At 33.8% G+C, this 22,469-nt stretch overlaps 1 protein-coding gene across 3 annotated transcripts in view; it reads right to left on the reverse strand.

The window, feature by feature from the left end:
• Window positions 1–4,766: 4,766 nt before the first annotated feature.
• Window positions 4,767–22,469, reverse strand: part of LOC136809454 (EF-hand calcium-binding domain-containing protein 4B-like) — a 45,799-nt gene continuing 28,096 nt past the window's right edge. For 2 of the 3 annotated variants that reach the window (XM_067065986.1, XM_067065988.1), the window contains 17 exons: window positions 17,414–18,238; window positions 16,065–16,223; window positions 15,413–15,503; window positions 13,390–13,485; window positions 13,089–13,160; window positions 12,710–12,825; window positions 12,097–12,226; window positions 11,650–11,697; window positions 11,373–11,428; window positions 10,168–10,239; window positions 9,566–9,648; window positions 8,476–8,654; window positions 7,947–8,059; window positions 7,390–7,515; window positions 7,093–7,207; window positions 5,587–5,777; window positions 4,767–4,960 (listed from right to left, as the gene is read on the reverse strand). In XM_067065986.1, coding sequence (XP_066922087.1) covers window positions 4,852–4,960; window positions 5,587–5,777; window positions 7,093–7,207; window positions 7,390–7,515; window positions 7,947–8,059; window positions 8,476–8,654; window positions 9,566–9,648; window positions 10,168–10,239; window positions 11,373–11,428; window positions 11,650–11,697; window positions 12,097–12,226; window positions 12,710–12,825; window positions 13,089–13,160; window positions 13,390–13,485; window positions 15,413–15,503; window positions 16,065–16,223; window positions 17,414–18,238 — 2,581 coding nt within the window. In that variant the 3' untranslated portion in view covers window positions 4,767–4,851. Of the gene's footprint in view, window positions 4,961–5,586; window positions 5,778–7,092; window positions 7,208–7,389; window positions 7,516–7,946; window positions 8,060–8,475; window positions 8,655–9,565; window positions 9,649–10,167; window positions 10,240–11,372; window positions 11,429–11,649; window positions 11,698–12,096; window positions 12,227–12,709; window positions 12,826–13,088; window positions 13,161–13,389; window positions 13,486–15,412; window positions 15,504–16,064; window positions 16,224–17,413; window positions 18,239–20,148; window positions 20,271–22,469 lie in introns of those variants that run through there. The other variant, XM_067065987.1, reaches the window with a different exon arrangement.

The following is a 22,469-nucleotide window of genomic DNA, read 5'->3' on the forward strand; positions in this document are numbered from 1 at the left end:
GAAATTTTACAGTCAATTTAAATTTATTGAAGTTAAAAAATATTTGCTCCTTTGAAAAAAATACCATATGAATTTACTTCAAATTGTAAATATTCAATTCAAGATTCAAGATAAAAAATATTAATGATATTTTCTGAGATTTTTATATTGATTTTCAACTTCGAATCAGACTGAGCTATATTTTTAGTCATTGTTTCTTTCTTTTTCATTAAGAAGAAGGCCTAAATAGTTTTCTCCACTGATTAACATATTAACTATATATAAATTATTAGATTAACGAGAAAAGGAGTAAAGATGGAATTTATTAGTTTCTAATCGTGAAATTATTCATTTGGAAATGAAATTATTTGATTTGTGAAATCTTTCTCATTTCAGGACCAGACTAGGGACATTCATCCAGATTTGAAATTCATCTCTCATCACAACAAACAAACCAATCAAAGAAGATGCAGAAATTCACTCTATGTTTATTGGCGTTAATTGCCGTTGCTACCCTTTACGTAAACGGTAGTGTCGTACAAGAACCTAAACCGGAAGAAGAACCCGATTACGCCGGGCGTTACCGACGGGCGAACGGGGAACCAGAAAATGAACCCGAACATGAAACAAACAAGAAAAACCCGGCAACAGTTATCACCCAAAGTGTAACGCTGGTTGGAATGGTTGGTCTTGCTACTGCCAAATATTTGTTTTGAGAAAACAAATTAAAGTCGAGCATTTGTTTATGTTTTAATAAGGTTTCTGACTATTTGATATGTATAATAAATGCATGCTCTAGTTTTGGCATGTTTTTTTTGCAGCAACATTCTTCTTGTTGTTGGTATAACATTATATTGTTTTTGAACTCAAAACAAACATTTTTTGTTACTTTATCTTAAACCTTTGTTGTAAACTCAATGTAATTAATTACTTGTATATAATTCATTTGTACCTGAAATATCTGTTTGATTCATTCCACAAATTTGAATTCATCTAAAGTCTATTCACGATAAGTGTGCACTCTTTTTTCATTTACCTATAACTTTTGAAGGAATTCTTCAATCTTTATAAATTTGGTATCATTGGAAAGATATTAGTGAGTGGAACAATTTGAAATAAAAAAATCTTTAAAAAAATTCTAAAAATGAAGATGAAAATGAAGAAGAAAAAAAGGAAGATCTTGTAGAAAAGTGCTATAACTTTCATTTTCACTGGAGAGATATTTTGATTTTAGGAGATAATTACTGTGAAGAAATTTTATTAAAATATTTATTCAATATAAAGTTATGATACAAAGTTCATAAGTGATTGACCCCAAAAAACAGCAAAAAACTGCAGAAAACAGCGTTTTTAGACTTCAATCAGCTTGTAACTTTGTTTGATATCTTTTGACTGAATGATTATTTTAGAGAATTTTTTTCACAGTGATGACGTTCGATGATTAAGGATTCACTTCAGTGAAAATGATAGTTATAGCACTTTTCTACAAGATCTTCATTTTTTTCTTCTTCATTTTCATCTTCATTTTTAGAATTTTTTTAAATATTTTTTTATTTCAAATTGTTCCACTCACTAATATCTTTCCAATGATACCAAATTTATAAAGATTGAAGAATTCCTTCAAAAGTTGTAGGTAAATGAAAAAAGAGTGCACACTTATCGTGAATAGACTTTAAAGATGTTGTCTGATTTATATTAAAACTTGTGTCAAACTTATGGTATTCCTTTTTTATTTATCTTGCACCTGTATTATTTTGAAGTTTGCATATTGCTTTGAATGAATAAAAATTCTGATACACGATAAACTCGAAGCTTGCTTTCCCCTGTTAATGTATGGTCAAAAAAGGGGGGGGGGTTCATGGTTGGTGGAGGAGCAGAATCGGCCCTTTTTTCGGACGGAGTGGCGGAATTTGGCGAAAATTTACACGGAATTACGGAAATTGGGTTCTCTAACGGAGGCGAAAAATTAGACAATTTTAGTGCGGAAAAACGGAATTTAGCAAAAAAATTTGCGGAATTTTCGACAAGAATATTGAATTTCAAAGGAATTTTCGGTGACGGAATTTTTGGTTCAATTTAAGACGGTTTGACGGAAATTGGAGAAAAATTTGGCGGAATTGCGGAATCGGGTACCCCCTGAAACCCCCCTCCAAAAAGGGGTTGTTTAAGGAAAGAAAAAGTTTAAAAAGCTCCAAGGCTGGGTACATTTGCATTTCCAATAAATGACGACTTCTCGCCTGCTTTTTTCGTTTTTCCCAAGCAAATTAAGTACGCACGGATTTCAGAAGCTTAACGAAATTACTGTTCTATTTTGGTTACCAGTCTTCTGAGAAGTTGACCGAGCTGCAAAGAGTTGAAAGGTTTATATTTTTTACTTTGAGGAGGAGAGTTTTGGGTGGCATCAAAGTAATTTTGAGCATTAAATTTTAACATTCTCTCTCGAAACGATATAATTTAACAATAGGTCAAATGCAGAAAAAATGGTAGATTCTGTGAACACAAAGAATCAAAACGGAGAAAACTGGGTACTGATCAACCACCAACTACTGACTGTTTTTAAAATCTTGAAAACATTTATCTTTCTCATCTCTTTATAAAAATTTACAAATGAAAGTAATATTGAATATTTACACAAGTATTAAGAAAACAAAAAATATAAATACCTGATATTAAGAGGACGTATGGTCAACGTTTTCCTCAGATGAGAAGACTTTCAAGGAAATTCGACTACGTTAATTACTTGTTGAGCAAGCCTCAAAAACCAAATCTAATGCACCTTTCGAACAGTAGCGGCGCGAATAGTTTACTGGTTACTAGTCTCCTGAAAAGCTGACCGAGCCACCAAGAGTTGAAAGTTTATACTTTTTAATTTGTAATTGATAGAAGAATTTTGGGTGGCATCAAAGTAATTTTGAGCATTAAATTCGGCATTTTCTTTCGAGACGCTAAAATTAAAATACTTTTGTACTTTGAATATATCTCCGTAATTTTCAATAACATCAATTTGAAGAGGGTACCAAAGATCGTATTAAGGAGAGTCACCTGGGCAGAATCGTTTGGCAAAAGCTTTCGCAATATCCTCAATTAGCCCTAATTTGTATTCAAAATAAAAAGTGAATGTTTATCAAAACTTTAAATTAAATTCCATATACACAGTAATACACCTTTCAAAATTATTACAACAATTCAATTAGTCTTACAAAATAAAGAAATTTATCAAAACCCCGTAGTACTAAAAATATGTATACCTGATAAAAAGGAAATTACTACACTGAAAATAATCATATTTTGGCTATATAAAATTATAGTCCTTTTTTCATTTTATCAAAAATACCTAGGTAAAAATAAGAAGCAAATAAAATAATCCGTCCAAACTCTTCTTCAAATTTATAAAAAAATTTACGACGCACTCTTATTAAACAGCGTAATAAGATTTCTAGTATCATTAACTCAAGATATGCTCTTTAAAATCACTTTCCTCTCAGAGCCCTAGATTCAAAATTCGTTAGTTAGTAAATAAGTCATCAATATACAGAATAAATAGAAAATACCAATTGTCTCCTCTCTCTCTTTTCATTATCATGTGTATAAATTAATTTTTGGGTAAAAACTATTATAAAGCACCACAAAAAAGCCTATGACCTTTTCATAAATTACGTCACGAACATTACTTACCTCGTTTTGGGATTATTGCCATGGTGATTAACTCCCAGCGGATTTTGTTACAACTACTTTTTATTCATAAAATAATCATGTACCGGGTGACCCACGAAAAAGTTCGGACCTTTCTCGGCGTCTTGAGACCGAACAAATGTCCCAAAGTGCTCGGAATTTTGGTATTTAAAAAGTAGATATCCTAACTTAAAATTTGAGCTATCACTTTTTAAATTTGACCAACTAGTTCTCTACTTATGACCTTTTAAACTCAAAATTCACTTTTCGGAAAGTGTAAAAAACAGGTAAAAAAGGGGTATCAAATTAGGTATTTTTAGACGTTTTTGATATACAGTTTTTGAGAAAATTCCTTGAAAGTGCCAATTTTGATAAAAACTAGTCTTGTTTTAAACAAAACTACTTTCAAAGGTGTTTTTAATAATGATTAATGTCATAAAACTCGTTAAATAAGTCAATTTATAAGAGATTTTCTAATTGATTGCATTAATTCAATACCTCTTTTTTACGTGTTTTTTACACTTTCCGAAAAGTGAATTTTGAGTTTAAAAGGTCATAAGTAGAGAACTAGTTGGTCAAATTTAAAAAGTGATAGCTCAAATTTTAAGTTAGGATATCTACTTTTTAAATACCACAATTCCGAGCACTTTGGGACATTTGTTCGGCCTCAAGACGCCGAGAAAGGTCCGAACTTTTTCGTGGGTCACCCGGTAATATCTCAAGGGACATAATCACCATGGTAATTGTTTGAATACGAGGCAAGTGATGTTCGGTGACGTAATTTATGAAAAGGTCTATTGTACAGATAATTGTACATGTAAAGATTTTAGCATCAAAAGCACAGAATCAATGTATCTCTCCTTAGAATTGCAGCAACAACCGCGATTTCGTTGTTGTAACAAAGTAAGAAACCACGAATTAGACGAAAGTCGATCAAAACCTCCAACTTTGGTTTTTATCAACCCAAAAACGATGTAATGATGTAATGATGTAACGATTTCAATCACAACTGCGTGGCAAAATTTCATCTCAAATATGTAAAAGTTAGAGACCAATATGAGCAAACAGCTTCAAACCTCCTCGCTTCCTTCTTCTTTGGCAAAAGTTGAGCGATCATAAGGCTTCTTGGTTGGAAACAAGCTCTGTCCCACCATAACAAACATCGTCTCTCTTTCCGCACATCAAATAATTTACCTCGTGTTACCTGCAACATTTCTTCTTTTCTCCGTTAGCACCCTCTGCGTTGCAATATTTGTGAATGTCAATAACACTCTTCTGCATCAATCCATCTTCATTTAATGCCATCCTCCTGCATAAGGAAATATTTAAAATGTTACATCTTTCATTTTCCTAAGTGTTTTAGCTAAATTCCGGATTTAAGGTTTTTCGCGAGGACTAAATTTGGTTAAAGTGCCAAAATTCACTAAAATCTTGAAATTTAATCAACTTCAGGTAACTGGTGTCATCCATTTTTAAATAAATATTAAACGATTATAAAACTTCCATGACATTAAAAAAGCTTTGCAACAATATTGTTTCTCAGTTGCGAAGAGACTACTTTCTCCTCTTTAATATATGAGATATAGAAGCTCACTGGTGACTCTCACCGCTCTTTATAGCAACGAGATTGACATTATCTAAAACAACCCTCAATCTAGCCTAACTCTTTCGCCATCGTTAGCAAGTAAAACACCAAACGTTAAAACTACTTTTAAAATGGATCCAACAACAGTTACTTAAAATACAATGGAGTCTCAATAACTCGAACCCACACGGGAAACACGAACTTGTTCGAGCTAAAGAAATTGGGCGTCAACTGAAGTGATCATTAAATTTGTTCGAGTTAAGGAGACATTCGAGTTAAATAGATTCCATTGGACATTTGGACATAAAAATGACCGAAAGACACCAGTACCAGGGAAACAGATAACTTACGTTGCTAAGTGGTCGATGGATTCTAAAACACCGGTACCGGAAAGTGCAGACACTTCATAATACGTTGCACCAAAGCTATCAGCAAGAGTTTGAGCCATCTCAGGTGTAATCTTGCGTTTCTTTGGGTGATTGTCACAAAGATCTTTCTTGTTACCGAGTAACATGATTTGACAATCTGGTTCTGCTCCTTCCTGTTATAAAGAATTGAAGAAAAAAAAGATGAATTATGAATTCACCATACAAATCTAAAGTCTTTTAAGATACGCAAGTTGTTTAGTTATGCCTTATAAACCAGCGCCTATGATCTCCATAATTCGAACGAATTTGCATAACCCAAGCAACCTCAAATTATAAAGGCAGTACACTGACACTGTATTTACTGTACAATTAATACCGGGTGCGCCACAAAAAAGTTTCTCCCTTTAAAACTAATTTTCTCGAAATCTAAAAGTTTTAAAAGAACCATTCCTATTTCATTGGAAAGAAAAAAGATAAACTTAAATTTTGATGGGTCATTTATTGAATTCGATTCATTAGATCAAAAGTTATGCTCAATTGAATAAAGAGGTTACTTTCGGAAAATGCTTAAAAACGTTAAAAATTGACCTATCAAATTAAACAGAAGCATAATTACATGATATATCAATATTTTCGTTTCAGTCATTAAAAATGATAATTAGCTGTCGAAATGACCTTTTGTTATATATAAAGGAAGGTTGAATTTCAATGAAAGGGAGAAAATTCGTAAAAAAAAGGCCAAATAATTTGGTAAAATTCATAAAAATACATCAAATATGGGTTTCGAGGTAGATCCAGCCTTACATAGACTTTATCCAGTCTAGAACCAAAAATCTGAGGAAATTTTCGGTAAAACTAAATTAAATTGATTTTGATGAAGATTTTAAACCCTTTCAACCCTTCAGTTTCAAAATTTATGTATTTTGTTACTGAAAAATGCTCTGAAATCATGAAAAGGCTATTGCAATTGCCAAATTTAAAGTAAAAACTTGATAGGTCGATTTTTAACGTTTTCGAGCACTTTCTGAAAGTAACTTTTTTATTCAATTGAGCATAACTTTTGATCTAATGAATCGAATTTAATAAATGACCCATCAAAATTTAAGTCTATCTATCTTCTTTCCAATGAAATAGGAGTGGTTCTTTTAAGATTTTTAGGTTTCAAGAAAATTAGTTTCAAAGAGAGAAACTTTTTTGTGGCGCACCCGGTATAATGCCTACAAGAATATTATTAGTGTCGTATATTCTGTCTGGTCATCTCTGGTGATATTATATGGTCAAAAATATTAACTCTATGACGGCCGAGCGAATGATTAGATTGAATTCTGAAAGGACAATACCGTTATAGTACTATAAATTTTGAGATAAATTCGAGGTCTGTTCTTTTTGCATAATATTTTTAATAACCAATTGATGGTCTATTTGAAACTAAATTTGAAAGTGTAGCCTTCACAAACAATTCGGTACATGCAACGGATCAAAACAAACCTCAATATTCAACATCCATCCTTTCACGTTGAGGAAAGACGTTTCTGACGTCACGTCAAACATAACAATGACGCCGTCAGCTCGACGGAAATAATTCTTGGTGATACTGCGAAACCTGGAGAATACAGACGGAGTAAATTGACAATCCTGATAAATCCATTAAAAATGTACGACTAAGCTAATCAAAATATTTTTCATTATAGAATGGTAATTTAATGGTCATTTTGGCCTTGATTATTCAAATTTCCAAGAATAGTTACACAGTCTTTCCCATGAAAAAAGTTTTGTCTCCTTTACCTTTCTTGGCCAGCTGTATCCCACAACTGTAAAGCGACCCATTGTCTTTTCACTTTGATCGTTTTGACATGCATATCAACTCCAATGGTTGCACTGAAGTTCTTTTGAAACTCATCGAAACAAAACCTGTATGGTGATAAGAGGTTTGTATCTAAGATTATTATCAGGGTAATACAATTCGTAGGAGTAGTGTCAGTGACAGCAGTCCTTAAGATAAAGAAGAAGATGATCTTATATTTCCCATCCCAACCGTTTTGTTGTCAGCTTTAATTATTAATTGAATATACACAGCTGTTTTGATTGATGCTTATTTCCTGCATGAAAGCAGCCTCCGTCTCTTATGTCCGCTCATATACATTTCATGCAAAAGACTTCATCATATTGTCCAAAGAAGTTTGAAGATATTTTAGAAAGTGAGTAAACACTGCAGCTGTTAATAAAATTGTAACACAAGGAAAAACTGTAATGCTAGGAAAACCTAAAGAAACCTATTTTGATAGTATCAAAACATATCAGAGGGGGTGCATGCAGCCTAGGTGAAATGGTCATTTTCGCACCTGTGAATGAAACTGCTTTTCCCAACTCCAGAATCCCCAACAAAAACACATTTGTACACACGACTGGGTGTTTCAACAGGAGCTGTGCTATGTGACACTGATGAAATGTTGTCCTGAAATACAAAGAGGAAAGGCGTTAAACTAATTGCCAGGGGAGGGTAAGAATTTCCTGGTTCGGAAGCTTTATAAGTGATCTAATATGGTAGAAACGTTCGATTTGCGTAAGCACCTCTTCAAAATCTGATATACAGATTTTCAGGGTAAAATTAGGATTTTTTACTCGTAAAAATTTAATAAGCATAGCATGGATTTTCAACAGAGGATTGCTTGAATAAGACATGAAACTGTCAGTATTGAAACAATAATTTTCACTATTTCAACTATGATAAGCATAGCATTAAAATCGCTACCGGGATAAAGCTTCGAAAAACGGAGCCCAAGAGTATCGTGAAAGTCTCTCTAACAAAAAGACCAGTTGTGAAAAATTTCCTGGCAACGCATTATTGTCCGGTTGTTCATTTACACTCACGGAAAAATGTTCTTCATCATTATTCATACCAACCGGCTCTTGTCTTGGTGATGATGGGGCCGGAGAAGACGACGTCTGGGAGCCAAGGTCAGGCTCATTGTTTACTGATTGTTGATGCGTGTCAATAATGAGTGCTTCGTTTGATGAAGGTTCGTCCATTTCGATGACCGAGTCGAAAACTGAGGGAGAAAGAGCATCTATTATAGAGAAGAAAAGGTGCCATCCGTGAAACAAAACGTTAAATTGAGTTACTGTATAGAAGAATCCATTTACTCTGACAATTTAAGTTGTGTTTTAAAGGATTTACGACAAATAAACCGTAAGAGCAGGTATTTTTTTAAACATTCATTAAACAATGAAACTTACAGAAACTTACTAAAGTAGATATTAAAAATGACACGACAGGTGTTTTAATAATACAATAATGACCGGTTAGTGAGGGCTGTACTGAGAAATATTGCCCGAGGTCAAGTAACGACCGAGCTTGCGAGGTTGTTGCGTTGACCGAGGGCAATATTTTCAGTACAGTCCGAAAAAGACGGTCATTATTGTATTTGTTAACCGTTTCCTTCAGCTTCGATTGATTTTTATGAGAGAAATCATGTCAACGCATTGTTCATTTTCCTTTGAAAAAGTGACGTCACAATGAATTTTCCTAACGACGGGCAACTCTGAACAATGTAGGCCCGTCGTCATGCGAAAAGAACCAATTGCATTGCGCAAAAAGTCGTGTAGCCCGCTTCGAAAAAGTAACCGGTTAACAATCTATCAAGTTGGTATTATATAAAACTAAAGGGGGTCCGAATCAGGTCAGCTATAGCCAAGATGAATTAAACTTTTATCTTAAACAATAGAATTAAATGAAAGCGAGGCCGGGAGGTATGTTTCGATTTTTATGAGACTTTTGAAGGTCCCCCCTTTTGACCATGAATGAAATGATAGAATGATAGAAAAGAGCTTTTGAGCTCAAATTTTCAGGATTGATTCTATAATACAATCATAAACATTGAAATTTTGAAGTTATTTGAAAACCCTAAAAAATAGCAACATCTCGGGAAAGGTGTATTAGTAAAGCATGGGCACCACTTACCACTAGTATCAACTTCGCCTTCACCGATCCGTGATAATTGAGCATCCAAATTCTCACTGAACGATGAATGTCTATGGTCACCCCTAAAAGATGGAAAATTTTTGCGAATTATCAGACAGATCTTATTCAAAACCAATTATTTTGTTTTCACAGAATGTCTCGTGAGGTTTCGCAACTTATCGTGTCTTACAAAATAATCTGACTAGAATATTTTATCGTATAAAATAACTGGAAAATGGGTCTCAATAATCCATTAAAAAATGTCTCACATCTTTACATTTAAAGGTTTTATTTTTACGCAAGTGTTTCATATCAGACACATATTTCATACCAGGACGGTGTCTGCCTATTGTTATAATATGCTGATATAATCAAAAAAATATTTTTCTTTTCCTATTTCTGACCAATCTTGCTCCAAATTCGTGTCGATTCAATGTGAAAAAGTTTGTGAATTAAAATTGATGAGTAAGCAAACGATATCACTCGTTTTTTAAAATAAACCTTTAAATAATGAATACATTGGTTCCTTATTATTGAAATAACAGAGAAAGGATGCCATCACCTTCCTTTCCTAGGCTATTACAAGGTACGAAAATACTTACAGGGGTTCGAAGTAATTTGACATGATGGATCCTTGTTTTGATAAAGGGCTATGGGTGGGCGTCGAAGAACTCCTGTAATAAAAGTTCGAATATATAATACAAGCTGGCGAATCTCGCAAGGAAAATGGAGGAAAAAATCGATGAAAATGACCAAGAAATGCCGCTTGAAAATGAAGTTTGCACCCCAACAAAATGCATTATTAGAGGAGAATGAGGAGAGCGTTTAAATCTAGAAATTTTCAATGTCAAAGTTGCGTTACGATCTCACCAGAGCTGATGGAACGAGTTGAAACATGCAGAAACACCAAAATCGAAGGACTTCAAAAGGAAATTAAAGCATGTGAAAACATCATGAAAGTTCAAAATGAAGAAATCTCCCAACTGAAATCAAATGACCTCAACGTTAATACAAAAGAAATCAAAGAAAGCCTGGAAACAAAGATGAGCATACTCGAGAAGAAGATAGAAACAAAGATCGAGAACATCGTCGAAAAGAAGCAAGAGCTGAAAGAGGTTAGTTATGCTGAAGCTGTATCCAAACAGAATCAACAATTAAATAAGGTAGAGAAAATGGCTCGAAGCATGCAATCTAATTTTCCATGGAATCAAAGAAAATTTGGAGGACCCCGAAAATACAACGAAAATATACGACGAGAAATTTATCAAGTACAGAATCCTTGGATTACAACTGGGTATCAAGGACATAAAAATTGTAAACACACAGAGGATTGGAGTATTTACGGAAGAAAAAGAGGAGGAAGGGAGGTATCGACCAATCAAGGTAGTTTTCGAGAATGAAGAAGACAAGAACAAAGTCTTGAGAACCATCACGACATACAAAGTCCCTCCTTCATCCTATCGAGCAACAGAAGACCTCACAATTATTGAACGATTGACAATAAAAGAATTTATCAAGAGAGCACGCGAGCTCAATGCTCAAATGAAAGACAAACCTATTCAATTTAAAGTCAGGGGGAAGCCCCAGAACAAAATTATACCTAAAGAAAATTGTAACAACAAGCGTTTGTAAAACAGATAGGTTCTTAGAGGCCCACGGCGCGCCTTGAACCTCAATTCTTTAATAAATAAATAAATAAATAATGATAGGTTGATCGAGTTCGTACCGTAATGTATTGGAAGTCCTAACGAGAAAACAGCAACGGCGAGATAAGATGAAAAGTGTAAATTAGTAGAAGATTTCTTACCTCTCTTGTATGTATTTGCCAATGTTTGATCCGTGTCGTGAAATGGGTTTCTTTGCCTTTAAAGGAAAAAAAGAATAATTATATGAATAGGTAGTTTGGTATTGGGGTCATATGTCGTTGAAACTCCCTTTTGAACCCCACTGATAAATAAGTTACAGGAACAGGTATAAAAGCTTGGAAATTAAAGGGTGAAAATTGTTGTTGGAAATTTCCTTTGTGCGAAACTGAATGCATTGATATGTGATTGCCATTATAACATAAGGAATGAATAACTTACAGGTATAGAATCTTCGATGCCATCAATATCATCTAATCGTGATGTTTTCTGAAAACAGAAAAGAAGAATTCTCAGTACAGTTAAATTGTACTTCTAAGTGAACCAATGCTAACTTGTTTAAATTACGGAAAGTGTTTTATTTCGAGGGTTCTTCTTGACGGAGATCGAGTATCACTTTGAATTGCAGCGGAAATATTCGAATAATAGAAACTCGTATAAGCGATGAGTCAACTATAGTTCCCAGCATGTCCACGATATCAATAAGGTTATATCAACCTCTTTTTATTTTTGTTTTCTGATAAAAGTATTAAACTCGTTATTTCACTATTTTCTAGGTATAAAAGCAAATCGTCATAAGCAAATGATCATTGGAAAAAAATAAAACATATTCACATAATTTTAACTCATGATGAATTTTTTTACCATATGGAAGTAACAATTTCTTACCGATCGTATTGATAATTCTAAAGAATCACGTTCATCCCTTAGCTTTTGGTTCATCGATCTGAGTAGATCAAGTTGTTTGATGAGGCTTTCGTGTTCTGATTGAATTCCCTGCGTTGCTTGTACTGCAGCTCTGATGAAAATTGAAGAAAATGGACAGTTGTTATAAATTAAGATTTATAAACCAAACTCGAGATTTTGATTACACCGGGTTACTCAGAAAAGACTTTGGACGTTTGAGAGTTCTACGAGTCCGAAGAAATTGAAAATCTTGACTGGGCCTCAACTTAAATTTAAACTTAGAATTTGAGGCATAACTTAACTTAAATATTAATGTCTCAAGGGGGTATTACAGTTTGGAAGTAGATGGTTAGAGTCGATTTTTTACGTGGATAGCACAGTCATTTAAGATATTTAGGCAGGCATTCGACTGTTTTCAAGAGGATTAACGGTCAACATGGTCGACAATCAATGAACTGAACGGAACATTTGAAGGAGCGGGGATTCGAACCGGGAACAGTTGGAAGCTGACCACTTTGAAAATTTGGCCATCGATCCTTAGTTACGTTTATAATCCTTTGTCCCACGTTTGACGAAATCTAAAATAGGATTTTACTTGAGCGTTTCTTTCTTTTCAGCTGTGGTTTGTTCTTCCATATGTTGGAGGTTGGTTTTAAGATATGAGAGGTTGGACATAGAATCGTTCAGTTGGTCTTCTAATTGCATGTTCTCCTGTGACAGAGAAGTCGTAAAAATATATGACTAAATTTTTCTTTTGAGTGTGAAGTCTTTTCCATCTTTCGCAACTCTTATAAGTTGAATGACTATATGGTCAAAAATTTGCCAAAGATTAAGTCTTTAAGAGAACTGTAAGACGGGAGTTTCTCGCCACCCAGACTTTAAAATGGTTCAATGGTTCATCCGATCTGTATTACCGATATTGATCCTTTGCAAGAACATCAAATTACTCCAAAGTTTGTTTTACGGTTTATTACCTTCATAAGTTTTGAGTTTTGATGCTTCAAGCTTTGTTCTTGTTCTTTGACGTTCGAAAGACGATTGGCTAGCTGAAACACAAAAGGTTGAAATCAAAATTAGATTTAAGAGCTTTGTTTTTCAAAAGAACTATTTTAAAAAAACATGAGCCTTAATTTTGAAATGCTATAACAAATTAGATCTATCTGATGTTAAAATTTTACAAATCGCCTAGAAGATATTAATTTGAAACTGCTTCCAAAAGAGTGAAAAAATTCATATTGAAGAATAGATTTCAGCCGTAAAGTCAGTAGAGCTTACCGTGTTTTCGCGTTGTATCATTTTTTCTATTTGTCCCTCTTTCTCTTTTAACTCGCGTAGCATGTCTTCTCGTAATACTGTCTCTTTCTCCGCCAGCTACAGTAGACAAAGATGAAAAATAGTAATAAAAATTTATTCAATACTCAATGTTTTTCAAAGTCGAGATATTTCACCACAACCATTGCTAATAGGGGGTAAATCAGCAATATTAGGCCATTCCATTTTATATACATACAAGGGGGTGGACGAACATTTCCAGGGGGTAATCCGAGAAGAATTTCTAGGAGGTCTAAAAGAGGGTTTCCAGGGGGTAAAAAGTTAATTTCTAAATTTTCAGGGGGTAGAAGACTGATATTAGTTCGTCCATTGTCACTTTAAGGTACGAAAAGAGTTTTTCCAAGGGTTTTTATACTAAATTTTGCCATTTTCCAGGGGGTATCTAAACATTTCCAAGAATTTCTTCTTGACTTGGAATGGTTCGTCCACCCCCCCCTGTATGGATTATAGAACCAAGTTCAGCTGAGATTTGATAATTTTGTGGTGATCGATTCAGGAAATTTACTGGAGATTACGATTGGTAATGAAATTATTGCATTCAAAAATTCTAAATATTCCTAATTTTAGACAACTGGTAGTTTTGAGGGAATCGTAGTAAATCATTGTCAACAAAAGTTAAAGGCTAGTAGCACTACTCAATCATTTCAATATTGAGTTGGCCGGTCTTCTTTTAAAGGTGGAATAAAATTCACAACTTTTAATCCAATCAGATCCATGATAGACAGCCGATCAACCCTGGAAATCTCAACAGACAGCCTATGAAAATCCGATTTCCGATAATCGTAACAAAACGGGTATAGATAAGTAATCCGATATAATACCGATTTTCCGGTATTTTTTTTATTGTTATTTACAAACGATTAATTTCTCGTTTATTTCAATTGAATTGATTGGGAAATCAGAGCGTTTGACGTTTTCTATAACCGGTTTTTTTTCCAAAGATTTCCACGGTTAAATGATTTATAATGAACGGGCAAACCAGCGGAATTCAAAATATTCAATGTTTTTCTTTTAAAGGCTGAAGTTTGTTTATTAGTTTTATTGAAAATAGTCCCGGAGAATGGAAATTGATATATAAATTTTTCAATGAATTTGTAATTACCGGCTTTTCCACTGTTATACAATGTTTGGAAATATATGGTTTGACTAGCAACCTAGCAACTCAATCTAGGTCACATAAAAAAGACAACCTTTAAAGTCGGGATGAGCTGGAGTTTTTACAAGATACTTCACTAATTGGCCATTTGAAGTGATAGAGATGACGCTTTCTTTAGAAAAAGAATAATAATTGTTTTTATTACATCTTAACGACCAACCAAATCAAATAAGAGCTTGTAAAAACTCCAGCTTATCCCTTAAAGTCACAATATTCTAACAAGATGTTGGCATCTGATTTTTGAGACTCGGAAAAAAGTAAGATTACGATCACATTCAAGTATAAATACACTCTTCTCGAGATGCATAAATTTATTGTTGTCCTCGTTTTCAAACAAATTTCATTGCTATGAAATTATACATTTAAACTAATTTAAATTCCCAAAAGGCAAACATTGACTCTAAAACAAAAGTACTTGAAAAAATGTCTCATGAGGTGTAAACAACACAATTATCATTGTGAATATGTAGTTTTATAGCAATGAAATTTGAGATTCTTAATACACTCTAACATTAAGCCTTCCAAATTATAGCTCATAGTGCGGAAAGGGGCCTGACCCCCCTTCTTGGCACCCCTCCTTGCAACCTTTAAAAATGCCTATCCCCCAAGGGTTTTGGACAAAAATAGCTAACAAATATCGGAAAGTGGCATCCCCTCAAGAAAGGGGGGTCCGAAATATGATAGCTGATACATAGCCTCATTTATTAAATTCCACTCAAAACTGACCAGAACTGAAGTTTGTTAGCCTGCTCAGTCCAATCGATGAATTTTAAACTAATAACCAAAATGTTCCGCAAAATAAAACCATACTTGTTGGGTTTGCTTGAGTTTTTCAGTTTGCATTTGAATTTCAACTTCATCGTATATCTTTTTCATTTCTTCTTGATGAACTTGTGATTTCCTACAATTGAAAACGTGGCACGATATTTTTCCATACAACTTAATTTTGGTCGGTTCTAATTCAAAGGTTTTAAGTACCTCAGCGAGGGAAAAGTGGCGATAAAATAAAGTCTGTATAAAGAAATTTTCCCATTCCATTCTTTTCTTCTTCACTTTATTTCAACTTTTTACTACTCATGAGTTTTAGAACCTATACCTTTATAGGTAATGAAATTAATTTGAAATACAGACAAAGAAATCACTGCCATTACTGGATCTACGCGTTTTTTTTTATTAGAACATCCAAAAGTTTTGAAGCCTTACGATGTTCTTAACTTTTTGTGTATTAAGCCTAAAATGTTCTTCACATGTTCTTATTTTTACCATTTTGTGTGCATTTTTGTCCATTTTCTTTAGAAATTGGTCATTTTAGAATCATCAAAGCTTTAAAAAATTCTTAACTTGTTCTTAACATTTTGTCCATCGAAGCCTTATGATCTTATATAGTTTGCTCTTATATAAAAAAAACGAGTAGCTTATTGTAAAGGCTTCAAGCTGATAGAAAAAATAGAACAAAAATTACCTTTCTAATACATTTTCAAGATGTTTTGTTTCTTGTCTGGCAGTTCTCAACTCATTGTACACTTTGCCAAGGAAACTCTCGAAGACTTTTGTGGTGTTGGGATCACCAGAGAAAGATACAGTGTTCCAAATGTCTTGCAATTGGTCTTTCGATACCGCACTAAAATGAAATCATTTTAATAATGTCTTAGTACAAATTGTGGAGAAAACATCATCCACCATGCGCGATGATGGGAGAAGAATCTCTCGAAACGTAGACAAAATCAAATCTCGTGATCCAAGCCACGATAAAGTTCCAATGGCAATATCACTGGGTCGATAAACTGAAACGTATTTCAGAACTAACGATTTTGTTTGGTTAAAATAGAGATTCTTCACAGACGAACTTATATACTCTTATAATAACTATAACCTAAGTCAAATATTTTTTGATTCTCTCTAAGGTTCAATTATGTGGAAAAAAAATCAAAGGATTACTTATGATAAACAAGTGAATATTATGTCGCAATCATGGACTGAACTAATGTTGCAGCTATGATGATTGAAGGTTACGAAGTAACTTTTTCACACTTTGGTACCTTCTAGACACCATAAAACATTATTTTGATTAGATTAAATCAGGCTTTTTTACCAGAAAAAACGTTTGGAAAAAGTGAGGGGGCATCATTTACATTAATTCTAAAGTATGATTTGAAAAGGAACGCACATCATTAATTAACGACCTCGTAAAATTAAACGGTGATTATGCACACGCGGAAGTCATAAAATGTGATTATTATTATAATTAAAACTTGTTATTCTTTCATAGACCACGCTAAAGAGTATAAAAAAAACAACTAAATTTGATAGCAAAAGTTGGGTAAATTTTATTGGGGAAGATTTTGAAGCACATATATGACTTCATGCACGTGGGGTGAGCTCTACAGTGTTTCCATTGAAAAGATAGCCAAGGTTTTAAGCTAATGGTATATTTTTGACTTTAAAAAGATTTATACTATTAGCTGAGTTGTAAACAAACTCGGTAAAAACATGATCGCCATTGCCGAAGACTTTTCGTATTCCCAAGGCAATAAAATTATTTTGTTATCAAAGGCAAAAATAATAAGATCTACGTTATTTCGAAGAGTATTTAGAAATGACAAAGAGAAAATTGTTTGAAACGCGTTATTTTATCATAACAATCAGAAACGACAAATTGTCGTTTTGATTGCGAGAGAAAATAATAGAATATGATTGGATGCGATAAAACGAGCCACAACGAGAGCTGTTTGCAAAACTCTTGAACGGAGGCGAGACATCACGTCTGACACTCTGACTATTGAAAAGTTAACGTAATGAATAACTACCTACCTTCCAAATTCATTTTCGATACTATCCAACATGTCATCTATTTCCGTGGATCCCGTTTCATATCGAATACTCATTTGTCGGGTAATAAAACTTCTTTCAGAACCACGAGAACCACGACTCGTTTGACTATCCGAACGTTCTAAATAATCATGGGGTATGCCCGAAGACTGTAGACGGGGCTTCCCTGACACTGGTGCATGCGTAGTACTGTCTGTAAAATATATCTCATCCATGCTTTTTTCCTTTAGTAAGCGAGGCGATTCCTTTGCATGATTGTTATTTTCACTCGTAGCGTCCATAAAATGACTGAAACCATTCACAAATTCGTTAAGTGTTATGAAACCATTATCATCATCGTCCAACTGACGAAAAATGTCCGAAATTTGCGTTTCGGACAAATCTAATTTATTGGTTAATTGTTTCAAATCGTATAACGACACATATCCGCGATTATTAATATCACAAGCGTTAAAAAGTTCAGCAGCTTTTTCAAGCTCGGCGTTTTCTAATATCACTTCGTCGACCCCATCGACTCCGCCGTTTCGAAGGTCCATTTGCTCGTTCTCCAGACCTAAGAATACACCGAACCCATTTATAAATTCTCGTAACGTTAAATAGTCTCTGTTGTTGATGTTTAATTTATCAAAAGCCTCTGTCACTTGGTCTGTTGATAAATCTAATTCCGAGGCTAGTGTTAAGAGATCTTCTCTAGTGACGTAATTCTTGTTGCCATAGTCACAACGTTTAAACAAAATGGTAGCTTGTTCGTGTAGTAAACGTTCGACATCATCCTCTTCATAACTTGATAAATCCATTTTGAAAACCCTGAAAAATTTAATCAATCATTTCTAAAACCTGGAATAACAATACCCTTGCGGAAAGATGATTGAATGATCTATAATAAGTCTGTGTCATTCATTTCAAGAACACCAAGAACCCTTGAAACACTGTCCCAAAACACTTTTCCCGGTTCAAGCTCGCTGTACCGCCCGTCACTAATGCACACTCTCTAGTCAGTAATCCAACTACAATCAGTGCCATAATATATTGCCACTTTTGGCTAATTTACCATTTTTTTCGAAAGTTGAAATTCGAGCGAGAATGTCAATTTCTAGGCCTTCAACTTGACAGGCATTTCAAGCCCTACTGGACCATTTTTGAACTTTTGGATCTTAAGTCTAGCGTTAAAACTCAGAGTCTAAACTCTACCTTTCGAACCTACTTTAGAGCACTTACAAATCGATTGTGGTTTCAAAACACCCCGGTGAATTTCCCTTTTGTGCCAAGTATTTTGTCACTGATTGTAGCTACTAAGGGTGCATACCATTTAGCCAAAAACCCAAAAAAGTGAAACAGAGGGTTTAGCGAACGCATTGATTCATTTAAAAGTTTACCTAAACAGACGATCAAAGTCAACAGTCTTTTTTCTGTGTTTTCTTCGTTCGCTAAACCAAAGGTTTAGCAAACAAACTGCACTATTTGATTTTTTGTTTTGCTAAACCATTATTCTAACCAAGCACTACATTTTGTTTATGCTGGTTCACTAAGCGCACGCATGCATAAAGCCCTAAGCTTTAACGTTTTCTTCCGCTGGGCTACCATTTTGAAATTCGTTGCTGTGACTTTAGGCAAGATCCTAGAAATCGAATTAGCAATGTAACAGCTTCTGTGTTTAGGTAAACAAACCCAAACCATTTGCAGTTTAGTGAAACAGTTTCAGTTTTTTGGTTCTGAACATTAAAAGGTATGCAACCTAAAAAGCGACAATTACTTAAAACGATAGTTGTAGGCGATGGATTTGGCAGATAAAGATCAGACAGTTGCGCTTAAACCATCTTAACCGCTTATACCCCTGTGTTACAGACCCGCTGGGACCCCAGCCCCACTGAAAAATTTCGTCCCCGGTGGGAAAATACTCTGGAATTTCAGCCCCCCCCCTGGGAAATTGATCCCCATTCGATATTCAATATTTAAAAATTGTACTTCAAAACATTCCCACTGGATTTTCAACCTTTGAAAAATAGAATTTCTATCTCTATTAGGGTTGTGTGACAGACCTAGTTGTGAAAACTAAATTCGTCATAAAACCGTTATATGAAATATGATGTATATGTATATTAGTCTTCTACAGGAATCTCAAATTGCACAAAATTTCGAAATATTGCAATGGTTTAAATTAAAGATACCGCCTATTCCAGGTGAGAAAATAAATTGGAAAATTAAAAGCAGTTCAGATTTCAGTGCTAGGAAATATTTTCTAGAATATTTTATTCAAATTTCAAAATGAAAAGGGCATTCTTAAATCAATAACTTTATGTGTGCAGATTCAAAGTCATTTGATGCAAATTTGAAACTTAAAGGCCAGGACAAACCGGTCCAGTATTTCATCCAAAATGCCATTTTCAAATTTCAAAAAAAGAAAATTCAAAAACGTGTTAGATGAAGATTGTCAACCGTTTGCAAGATCATCCAATATTTCATCCAACATTGAAAATAATAATGGATAAAATACAGGAATGTTTTGCCCTGGCCTTAAGATTGACACAAATACACAAATTATTGAAGAATCAATTTCATCATATTTTGTGTATGGTTAAAGCGCCATTACCTGTATTTAAACCTAACAACTTTTAAAACATTTCCGTTCATCTCTGGAACACCTCAACATGTACAACACGGAAGCCTAAGCTATTATAGCTTTGACAAAGAATTCGAAAATAGAAAAAAAAACTTACGAGCAAATTCTTTCATCAGAATTCTCGTCGCAAAAGAAAGAAATAACTAAGGCGTTTCCAAGTTTCAAAATGTCTTCTTCACTCAAACATCTTACTTCTTCTACAGACATTATGTCAATAATTCTCTCAGTTGGTAAAACCAGTAAAAAAGTCTTGCTGTGCAGCTAACATGCAGTGGTTAGAATCCTCTTTATAAATCAACATGTGGCGAGACCATAAGGAAGAGACACTTCCCAGTCATTAAAATATTTTTCGAGTAAAAACAAAGAATCAAACAATAGACTTTCATTGTCTTTGAATCTTCTTATAACGAGCAGGCAACGAATTTTCAAAGGCTGTGTATCACTAGATGACTAAGTTTCTATGCAATTATGAAAGTGATTTGGAGGTAATCAACGTGCAAACTAAGGACCTACATTCTCTAATCAAAGAACACATTGAAAAACCACAAACCACAAGTTAAACCTTTGACCAAGGAAGTCGTTTAACCGTGTTTACAAAGCATATTTTTTGTGAGTGTTTCATTCATGAGCAAACTTGAAGAAAACTAATCGAAACTTTTTAGTGTCGCCACGTGATTTGAAAACCACAAGCAGCGGTGTCTTCAAATGCGAGGCAAAAGTGATTACGAAAACAAGCACGAGGTTCTTTATTTATAAACTTTTTTATAAGAACAATTTTATAAGAACAATGAGGCACACGAATACCAAAAATTAGAGCAATTTACGAACAATGTGGATTTTTGAACTACTCAATTTCAAGCAATTTAGGGGTCAAAGTAGTAGAAATTGGGTATAAAGTCTAAAATACCACAATTTACACCCTGTAAATATAAGCACAGGATAAGAATAATTTGAGACTCAAAGTGCCAAAAAATAAAAAAACAGCCAAGCCTCACCAAAAATTTACTAGTTCTTATAAAAAAGGTATAGTGCAACAAAGCGGTTTATTGTGGTATGTTTATTGGCAGTTACAGAAATCAATCGAAGAAATGTTGAAGTGCTTTATCATTGGCTTTGCATTGACAATCAGGTTGTATCTCCACGATTAATTTCAAAATAAAGAAGTGACAAAAAGAAGCAAAAAAAGTTCTTACATTTTGACGTGTGCCTCGATGTGTCTGCTCAATGAAAGTTTTCTAACTGTAATTTCAATTCTTTTTCAATTCTCAAAACAAACTGAGTGATTCTACTACAGAAATAAATTCATCCACTCTAACGAAGTAGCAAACGTGACTCGAATGAACTAACACAGAATGCACTTCATAACAAGAAGATGTGAGTTCAAAACATAACATCAAAAAACTTTTGTCTATTTTGTCATTTCATATCCTCTAATAGTTATCCATCTTTTTTTCAAAACAAAATTTTTCAAAAAACATTTTATCAAGATATATCCTGAACAGATCATTTTCTTCATTAGGAAAATGAAAAATGTTTATACTAATTGTGTAATGCAGGTTTCCGTATTATGAGATAATATCATAATATAATTCTAGAGTATAATTCGATAATGAGATACAGTAAAGTCTCTTTATATCTAAGACCACTATAATTCGAATGTTTCCTTTCTCAAACAGGTTTTCTAATACCTTTAATAGTTAAAGGTTTTGTTTTTAAATAAGAGTGATATCGTTTGCTTAATCATCAATTTTGATTAACAAACTTTTTAATATTGGATTGACAGAGATGTTGACCAAGATTGGTCAGAAAAATGAAAAGAAAAACATTTTTTGCTTATATCAGCATAATGTAAAAATAGGAAGACACTGTTATGATATGAACTACGTGTCTGATATGACACGGGAACACTAAAAATAAAACCTTTAACAAAAAGCCCTATAAGCATTACTCTATAACTCAAAATTTCCTTAATTCGAACAAATTTGTATTCCCCGTGCGTGTTCCAGTTATGGAGACTCCACGTACTTTACGTTTGAGTCTGGATATCCTGGGAAATTTATAAACCAAATTCTTCAAAGCATGTTTGAACTATAGAAAGCCGTGGAAACGAGGCCAAAATGTGATCGAAAAAAGAAACTTTCTGTAAAAAAAAAGGACTTCTTTTATCTCCTACCATTTGCTTACACAGCGTTTTCAAACAAAACAAAAAGGTCAACTTTCTCCCCGTTCAACGCCGCGCGAGCACAAATTTTGAGAAATTCTTTTGTTTATTCTGCTTTGTCAGCATAAAGTAGAATATCTTTAAAACATAAAAATACTTGACTGTGAAAAAGACCCAGAGGAGAAAAACTCAAAATCAGACCATCGGAGCTCTACAAAAAAAGTCTAACAAAAGAAAAATATCTACCCATCCACTGT

This window comes from Clytia hemisphaerica, unplaced genomic scaffold (genome assembly GCF_902728285.1).
Source record: "Clytia hemisphaerica strain Z4C2 unplaced genomic scaffold, Clytia hemisphaerica genome assembly, whole genome shotgun sequence".
Classification (NCBI taxonomy): Eukaryota; Metazoa; Cnidaria; class Hydrozoa; order Leptothecata; family Clytiidae; genus Clytia; species Clytia hemisphaerica.